The sequence below is a fragment of the Amphiura filiformis genome, chromosome 14, assembly GCF_039555335.1.
Source record: "Amphiura filiformis chromosome 14, Afil_fr2py, whole genome shotgun sequence".
NCBI lineage: Eukaryota > Metazoa > Echinodermata > Ophiuroidea > Amphilepidida > Amphiuridae > Amphiura > Amphiura filiformis.
Window position 1 is genome coordinate 60,954,886 of NC_092641.1, and position 9,908 is coordinate 60,964,793.

At 38.0% G+C, this 9,908-nt stretch overlaps 1 protein-coding gene across 1 annotated transcript in view; it reads left to right on the plus strand.

Annotated features, from left to right (window-relative positions):
* The window catches only part of LOC140169548 (uncharacterized), a 57,799-nt gene extending 51,886 nt beyond the window's left edge, over window positions 1-5,913 (plus strand). Inside the window, 5 exon segments of the mRNA XM_072192810.1 lie at window positions 295-439; window positions 1,280-1,816; window positions 2,791-2,866; window positions 3,760-3,948; window positions 5,494-5,913. Of these exon segments, the coding sequence (XP_072048911.1) occupies window positions 295-439; window positions 1,280-1,816; window positions 2,791-2,866; window positions 3,760-3,948; window positions 5,494-5,608 (1,062 nt within the window). The 3' untranslated portion in view covers window positions 5,609-5,913.
* Window positions 5,914-9,908: the final 3,995 nt, after the last annotated feature.

The window sequence follows — 9,908 nt, forward strand, 5'->3', positions numbered from 1 at the left end:
ATCAGCAGGGACAGGTGATTTGCGCAGAACTTTTTTTCCGCGCAATTGGCTATTTTTTTTCCTATGGGCAGGGATACATGATTTGCACTGAAAAAACAGTTCCGCGCAATTTGCTATTTTTTTCCGCGCAAATCGCCTGTCCCTGGATATCAGCAACTTGTAGTGTACTACCATAGTGTGGAACAGAGTATTTCTTTGTTACATAAAACAATTGCTCTTTATCCAAGAATTGGAGCATTGTATTTTTTTTTGACTTCTGTGAAAAATTTGCAATTTGTTATTTTTTCTCCTTAGGTTCCAGACAGCGATGCTAGTGATCTGAGATTCCATAGCTACAGTCGTCGTGGAAACCAAAGACTGAGTCTGTCGTCTAGTGATTCATCAGCCAGTAGTAAAGCCAGTCCCGAGGATACTGTGCCACCACTGGTCAGAAATTCAGGTAAGAGAAGTACTATTCAAATATGGTCCTTTAATTGTTGTCTGCAATCGCTATTGCCGTGATAAGTATAATTGCAAAAGCGACGAGAGATGCATCGCAAACTTTGCCGATTGCCCATCGCTTTCCAATAGCGTTGCATCGCAATCGCTCTGCGATCAAGTATAAATTCAGCTTTAGAGGAGTAATATGGCCCTTTACCTTACAGAGATGTAAAAAAAGAAAGAAAAGAGGCACAGACTTATGTACAGTCCAACCTCTTTTATCCGGCCATGATGGGACCAAGCATTTTCCGGATAAGTGTAAAAATCCAGATAAGCAAATTACATGTAATTCTGCATTGACTGTCCCCAAGTACTGAAATTGGGACAACAAAAGATTGTTTCAACATGACGTAAGATAACATTCGAGTGCTTTATGCAACATAGATGTGTCATACTAAGCAATCAGAGCAAGGAATTAAGGTTATACTGATTTTAAAAGCTAACTGGACTGCTACAAAGTAATAAACTTGCCTATCAAATGTGTTTTGTTCATCGGCCAAGATAAGGGAGCAAGATTTTTTTGTCTTGGGACTTTTTTTTAATGCCTTGGCCAACTTGAGGGAAATAATGAATTACAATTGTACCATATAACCTGTCATTCTAAGTTGCAACCAATCATACATAAATTAAGTTTGATCCTTGTATGAAGTTATATGAAATTAGTACAGCTGACTCCAAGTAAGTCATTTGCTCACAACTTTGACCATAACTTTTTCGTAAGGTACACAGTTATGAACCTGTATTTATTTTTGTGAGTAAGGTGTCATTTATGCATAACTATTTCTCTGTCTTGTTTTAGGAAGTGACACAAGCAGATCAAAGGATCATGCCGCAGCTGTACTCAGTCAGCTGGAGGAAGTGTTGCGTGGACGTGCCCTCCAGCCACCATCAGCAACAGAATCCAACACCATCGCTACTTCCCTGGACAAAGTCAACCAACAACTTGGTCAAGTCATGTCTCTTCTGCAGAAAAGACAATCGGATAAATCTCCACCGACCTCATCGAGGGCGCCTGCCACCGATAGCCAACATTCCCAGGATGCTCTGCAGATTACACCACGTGGCATGGTGTCGCATTCCCAACCATCAGTATTTGAACATTCCCGTAATGGACCATTGCAAAGAGTGCCTACGTCAGGTTACTCGTCGTCTTACGATAGATTTGGTAATGGAGCGCCCTCGTTAGTTGAGGGTTATGCACCTGCGTGGCACCCGCACAGCACGTCCAAGCACATTCCTCCTCCCACAGTCACATTTGATGTGTCCACAATGAGAGTCAGAGCACCTGAGACGGCCGATCAGTCGCTTGAGAAAAAATGGAGAAGTTATTTTGGCGGTAAATGAGACTTGTTTCTTGCTCATCTTTAGTGTATGACTTTTTCACATTCCCCACGTAGGCTGCACATGTAGTTTGGTCTTATAGGGCTATTGGTCCCACGAGGTACTGATGGCTCTTTCTATAGGACTCTGGATATGGAATAAATTGTATCAAGCATAGTATTAAACATTTGCATAGAGCTATAGTTTTTAGGGATAAACTTTATAGCACTACGCAAATGTTCAGGGTATGATGGAAAGAGCCATCAGGGCACCAATAGTGCTATAGAGTACCGAAGTGATGACGTCACAAAAAGCTTTTTTTGCATTTCAGCGTTTTGAATACCATGCATCGGTGGAGCATGATGAAAAACATCCACAGTCCAAATTTGGTGGGAATCGGATCATGAGGGCCCGGGATATGGCCGCATGAATACCTAATTAGCCCATGGTCTGGTTCCAAACAGTTATGAACCAGGCCAATTTACACTGATTTCAATGGGGCTAATTAGGTATTCATGCAGCCATATCTCGGGCCCTCATGATCCGATTCCCACCAAATTTGGACTGTGGATGTTTTTCATCATGTTCTACTGAAATATGGTCATGAAAATGCTGAAATGCAAAAAAGAAATTTTATGACGTCACACTTCGGTACTCTATAGGCCAAACTAAACACAACACCAAAAGAAACTCCTCACTTACATAACCCGTCATAAATCTAAACCTGCTCATGTCATGACAATTTTTAATGACAATTTGATTGACATGGTTGTGTGCAGCATCTTGTTAGCTCCAATTAGATACCACATTTGCTACCAAAACCTCTAAATTGACAAAGATTGATACCAGTTGACGCTGTGCAGTGTGTATATAACAGGATATTTTTTTAATCACCTTACCTTAATTATTGTCTCTTACAACTTGTCTTCTTGTCTATACAACTTGTCTTCTGGAAGTATAATATATTGAAATGGTATGTTTGTTATCCAGGTTCACGTTCACAAAGCCTTCCAGGTACGACTCCTATACCAAGAATATCAACATTTGGTGGTTATGTACCAGCTAGGTGAGTATTCTCACTTAAGGTTTAATTTAGAGGTCAAAGGTCAAGATCAAGGTTTGAACCCACATCCTGGTGATCATGGGCTTTTCCAGTTAAAATCCATCCACCCCCTACAGAAGACATGACCTTAACCTCCCACACAGGGAGTGTGAATTTCAAATGGGGTTGCATGAACGGGTGACTCCCATTTGAAATCTACGCCCCCTGTGTGAGAGATTAAAGTCATGTCTTCCATAGGGGTGTGTGGATTTCAACTGGAACAGCCCCATAAGTAGAACACCCGATCTGTTAAGGGCATATCATACTTGTAGTTGTAGTGTGTGATTTAAAAATGGCATAGTAACGCAATGATTTTCACAATTACTTACCAGCATCCTGTTGTGGTTAGCAACCTATCAGGTCAACAGCTTGCCATTTGATGGTAACTCATGCTGCTGACTTATCGATCAGATATCGGCAATCGCTTTTCTGATATGCAACTGAAGTAACATCACAAAAAAAATGCTATGCTCTGTTTGATTGCCTGGTACCAGTGGCATAGCTGCATGCGGGCAAGGGGGGGGCAATTGCCACCTGGCAAAAATTGCCTATTTGGGCCCCCGCACCCTAGTGCAAGGAAAAAAGAAGAAAAAGGAGGGAGAAAGAGGAAAAAAGAGAGGAGAGATATATAGAGGGAGAGGAGGGGCCGAGAGATGGGGGAATCCATACGATATGCCATACCATATGATTATTATCAATAAACCTGTTTGGGCACCCGTCCCCCCCCCCGCCCAGTGCAGGGAAATTTAGTGGATTTGGGCCGCCGCCCATAAGGCTTGCCCCGGAAAAATCCCAGCTACGCCGCTGCGTACTATATACCCTGTAGGTCACTGTGCTTTCTTTTTTGTGTATTTCAGAGACCAATTGAGAACATTCCGTGAGTCTTCACATCACAATGGTCCTAGCAGTATTCAGCCACCAGCACCGTCCTACCACTCAATAAGTAACTACAGCGATACTTCCTCAAAACTTCAAGAATTAAGCGATTGGCTTAAAGATTTCAGAAAGCCTCCGGAGATGGAAAGCAGTAGGGCTTCGTCAACACAGTATCCTTTGTAATACAGTTATTTGGACTTTAAAAAAAGTATTTCTCAAGGAATTTGCCATATAGAAGTAGTTATGTAACATGATTAATTACCATAGCAATGGGTTTACACTATTTGTGAATGTATTGCCCTGCTAAACAGCAGACAGATAAAAAACAAGGTTGATTATCTGTACGCTAGATGATGCTGTACAGAGATAAAGACCTACATTGTTATTCTGTAGAATGTTGATCACCCGCACCTGTAAGATGAGTGTCTTTGAAAACAACGGTATCGTAGTCAATCTATCATTGCACATATACACAGGTGATGAGTGCAAGCTGCTTATATACACCAGGCACAAAAAGAAACTTGTCAGCTATATTCATCCTTGCTGTTCAATAACTTGATAATTTCGGATTATTCTGAAATATACATTTTGTTAATTGGACTTTTCTTTCTCATTTGACACCCTGTTCGTGAACATTGAGCAAGAATTGACCAAGATATGTGTCTCCAAACTCTCAAACGGCAAAATGAAAAGTTGCAATTTTAACGATTCAATTGTGCCTGTTACACTGTGTGCTTTATTGATTGGCCCGTGGTGCTTGTGTGCAATACAACGATGCGTTCCCATTGAAAATCGTTGAAAATGCAACTTTTGATTTTGGGGTTTGAGGCTTTGGAGGCGCATATCTTGGTCAATTAGGTGTCAAATGAGAAAGCAAAGTCCAATTAACAAAATGTATATTTCAGAATAATCCAAAATTATCAAGTTATTGAACAGCAAGGATGAATATAACTGACAAGTTTCTTTTTGTGCCTGGTGTAGTGCAGGGCAATACATTAAAACATAGTGTAAACAGATCTGGCAAATTGTGCATTTATAACAGAGGACATTAAATCCTTCAAAATTAGAGGAACGTTGTGTGTATTAGGATGCAGGATTCTAAAAAAAAAATTCAAAAACAGCATAATTTTAAATATGATTTACTACACTGTACTTGGCATATATGTGACGTGTCATGTCAAAAGCAGACACTTTTGGGCAGGATCGTGAATGGAGAAATAGCCAAAAATCTGCCAGGGGGCGATTTTTTCACAATTTGGGTTTGTTGCGAATTTGTGATATTATTAATGTTAAAAATATTGTCTGATAGTTTCAGACCGGAATATAACTGGCATCTTGTATTTTTTGAAACATTTTTTCAAGGGAATTCCTACCCTCAACATTGTCAATAGTATTTTTAAAGGCCGATATCTCAATTTCCAACTTTATAATACCATAACCTATGAACTCAATATCTTTGCTTTCGCTAAGGAATGTCTGATTTCATTGGAGAAAATGGCGTTGTGGAGCAAAATATCTCTATATTTAAGATATGTATAAACCTCACAATTGATAACCTGCCCAAAGGTGTCTGCTTTTGACATGACGCATCACATATGTATGTTACCTTGCTACATGTATGTATTATAATCTTTGCCTTGTGCTTGTTGCAGAGATATCAACATGTTGCTAGAAATGAGAATTTTCCTTGACTCAACTTTCCCTTCTCTTATCAGCACCAGTAGTGGAGTAGGTCCATACATACCAGGTAATAGTGCCAGAGGAAGCAACCCAGTGAGACTGGAGTTGGATGACAACAACCAGATCAGGGTCAGAGAACTCCCCATGTGATAATATCATCATCTGTCTCTCAGGACTATAGACCAAACTTGATACCTGGTTTTAGATCAGTATTCTTTGAAGAAATTCCCTTTCATCAACAAGCAGCTTCCACAATCTTCCCTGATCCAACAAAATCAAACAGCATAAAGCCACTGGGCATGCATGCATCCTGGGTGATGCAATAACCTCAAGTCATATACGGTCAGTTTTGTTGGCCGCACCAGCGAAACACCTGTGGCTACTGGTCGCTTATTGAATACTTGGCACACGATGGGTCTCGGGTTTGAATCTGGACACAAAATAAACAACTTCTTTGTTCATCTTCTCTCTTAATTCCTTCCTTCCTTTCCTCTCCGTTCACCAAAAAGCACTGGGGGATTTAGAGTTGGGGGCTGTCATTTTCTTTGGAAAAAGGGGGTGTTGTAACAAGTATGTCAGTGACCAATAAATTTTAGTACAAAATAACACAAAATGATGCAAGTTATATGGGCAGAGCCCCTGGAAACTCGCAAATTATTGACATTCGTTGAAGGTATGAGAAGCTGTATTTCAAAGGAAGCTTCATGACCCACACATTTTAGTGTTAACAATTTAATAACCCCCCTATTTTAGTATACCCCTTCATATTTGAGACCCCTCTTCTAAAGAAAATACATCTTAGTATTTTCTATTGTAATATCAAAATTGAGAAATTTTAATCTTTTTCAAAATGTGTAATTAAGTATTTTTGAAATATGACCAAATACATGATGGTGCTTTATTTATGACATTTGAATAGCCTTTTATGATATATCAGTGTGATTGGCTTTGACAATTGTTTGCATTCCAGTTATTCAATTTGCACACATTTTCCTAAATACGTGGGCCATTAAAAGGCATTTCTTGCCTGGAACACAAGGCATGAGTGAAAAAAAGTTTAACCAAATTCACGCAACTTAATATTTTAGCTGTGGTGGCCTGCGGCCGACATCCATCGACCTTCGGTGTCAACTGATGTTACTGGGATGTTGGAGGGGTCACATGACCTAGCCTGTTAGGCTAATATTTCTTCCCAATTTATTTTCTACTCTGATGAAAAATGATCATAATTTATTTTCTACTCTAATTAGGGCATATCCTCTTTGAAGTCAAATGTATTAAAATCAAGGAATTCCCACATTTCACAATATGATGCACCACCAGTGGTTGCTTTTACCAGTCCAATTTTTGACCACCAGGGTCAACATCACCATTTTAGCCACCATTGGATTTTTATGTGGGTGTGATAATGATGATGTTGAAAATAGTTCCACAAGGGATGCTGTGTGATCAATAGGTAGAAAATGGATCTACTTAAATTGTCAATTGCTGTTTTAGTGTGCATTTGTGTATCATTATATTGACATTTAAACACCCAATGACATAATGTTCCTGTGTTGTTTGTATTACACGAACTTGGGATGTAAACATTTTCCCATGGTGCCCTGCATATGCATATTTTGGCCTCCAACCGCTGGAGGTGCATCGTATTGTTAATTGACCAAATCTAAGCAATCAAATGGAGCCATTGCCAAGGAACCTCACAAATGGATATTTTGAGCTGTTTCAAGAATAGCACGATTTATTGTATAAATCTCACTATTTTCATGACAAACCAATATTTTGTACTGAATGTACCTATATGTCCTTTTAATACATTTTCAAATATGCATATTTGTCTTGTATGATAATACTGTGGTTGCCTATATATATGGCATATATTGAATATTTGTATGTTTACTGTGGTGTTCTTATATTATTGTTATTTATAATTTACATTCCACACATTCACACAGGGTCCTAGCACATTATATTATGAGTCCATATGTGACCCGCTCAAACAAAACCAGGAACAAGTCGCATTTTTGACATTTCATGATTTGAAAAGAAATGTAAGCACTATACAACAAGCTTTAAAATGATACCAAAATTATATAAATAGCATCAATACTTTTCAAGATATGGATAATTTTGTAAATGATACCTCGATATTTTTGCCAACTTGCTATTCTGAGAAATGGGCCAAGTAGTTTCCTGCCTTACACAGGATTGAATTGGGATTATCATAGTTCAACTGTTATTTATTGATTAAATAATCCTCTTTTTGATAAGTACTTTCAAGGATTCGAAAGTCCACTTGGCCCAAAGTCAAATACCATGAAATTAAGAATTCCAAAATTTGATTATTTTTTATGGAAATGTCCTCTTTAAGGTCTATAACTGAAAAACATGTCTGGCGACTTGTTCCGGGTTTTGTTGGAGATGGTCACATATATTATCTATGTGATTCCTGTAAAGGAGTGACTACTGACAACATAAAGGGTTATTCCAGTTGAAATCCATACACCCTTTAATAGAAGAAATTACCTTAATCTTCCATACAGGGGGTGTATATAGATTTCAAATGCAGTCATCCATTCAGGTAACTCCATTTGAAATTCACACTCCCATATGTGGGAGATTAAGGTCATGTCTTCCATGGGGGTGTATGGATTTCAACTGGAACAGTCATATACGGAGGGCTTACAACCAGAACTGGCTATATCCAAAAATTTAAATTAAGAAATTTTAGTTTAAAAAAATATAAATTTTTGTGGGAAATCAGAAATTCAAGCAAAACTGTTGACCTTCCAATTTTTGAGTTGACGCTTTACGTCGTGGCCATAGCCTGCAACATAAAAAGTATGTAAGTTTCAAGATATTTTCTCAAAATATCAAGAGCTTTCTCAAGAACCGCTAAACCAACAGTGGGCTTGTTTGTACTCATTTTAATGCATTTTTCATACTGATTCCAAATACGGTCATGCAAATGTACAATTCTGAATTATTTGAATTTTTAATGAAAATTCGGAACTTGTTGCCTGCGGTCGACACCTGTTTGGAGAAGGTTACATTTGAAACAAAGGATATAGGAATAGAAACTAAATCCAAATACAGGCTAAAGTTGTAGATATCTTTTTCATCTGTAAGTGGGTGCAGCCAGTTCTGATTCCAATCCCTTTAAATAAAGCTTGTGAACAAGCAGCAGCTGTACTTTTTTTCTACAGAATTAACATTCATAAGCCTTGTAATTAAATACATGTATTTTGTATACAAGTTTATTTTTCAAGTATTTTGTGATAAGAATTTTCGTTACTTTATTTCAGTTAACAATTCGTATAGACCTTTTCCGTAATTGCCGATATTTTTTTGTCACGATTACCCCATCTACGGCGAGATTTGTCCTCGCTTTCGACATTTTTTTGTCACATGACATCAATGTTTACCCCATCTACGGTGAAAGGTGGATCATCTCTTGGTCTCAAGTTATGCTAAAAAAGACAAAAATGTGATAATTTGTCCATATTTTGACACATACTGGTTTTACGTGAAACACAAGAGGTGTTGAGATTTAAGTGCATAATGATTCCACATTTAAATCCATAATCTGCTACTCTGTACCTCGGAAAAGGTCTCAAAATACTTTTAAGTTTGGTGTTTACAGTAACAAAATGGGGAAATGGTCCACCATCACCATAGATGCACAAGCAAAATAGCTGTGTTAACGTCACTGCCACATCATTGTGAAATTTGATATAGCCTAACCCTAACATTGTACTGTATTATCCTAGTGTAAATTGTCCTCAAGTATAATCTAACCCTTACCCTAAAAAGATATGTCTCTTTATGATGGACCTTACAATCTTGCCAGTGTTTGAGAAAATTTAACATTTCCAAGGAATTCACTGATTGTAATTGGGCTATTCAAATTGAAATCCATACATCCCCTATGGAAGATGCAACCTTAAATTCAGGTAAAATCATTTGAAATTCACACCCCCTGTGGAAGATAAAGGTGTCTTCCATGATAGGGGGTGTATGGATTTTATCAGTTGCCATGAGCTGTATACAAAAGGTTCATGACCATTATTTTTGTAGTCCTCAACAATAAACCTATGTAAATTTGAATAAAATCCTATCCCACCTTGGCTTAAAATTGACTGTGTAAAAATTCTGTATAAATTTAGGAAATTATATTTTTAATAAATATTTTCCAATGTCAGACATTTATTCCGACAAAATTTGAAATCCAAGACATATGGACCGTGTGCTTGATATTTTGTAGATATGTAGCATAATTGTAATGATAATAATATATATTAAATTGTGATGCTTATGTCAATATAGACAGCAAAAGAATAAAGGTACAGGTTATGTTCAACCCTGTAAATCCTAAGGGATGAAATCAAAACTCGACTGGCGGTTCCGCCCGGTTGCTATTGTTCTAAACAATGGCAACCGGACGGAACCG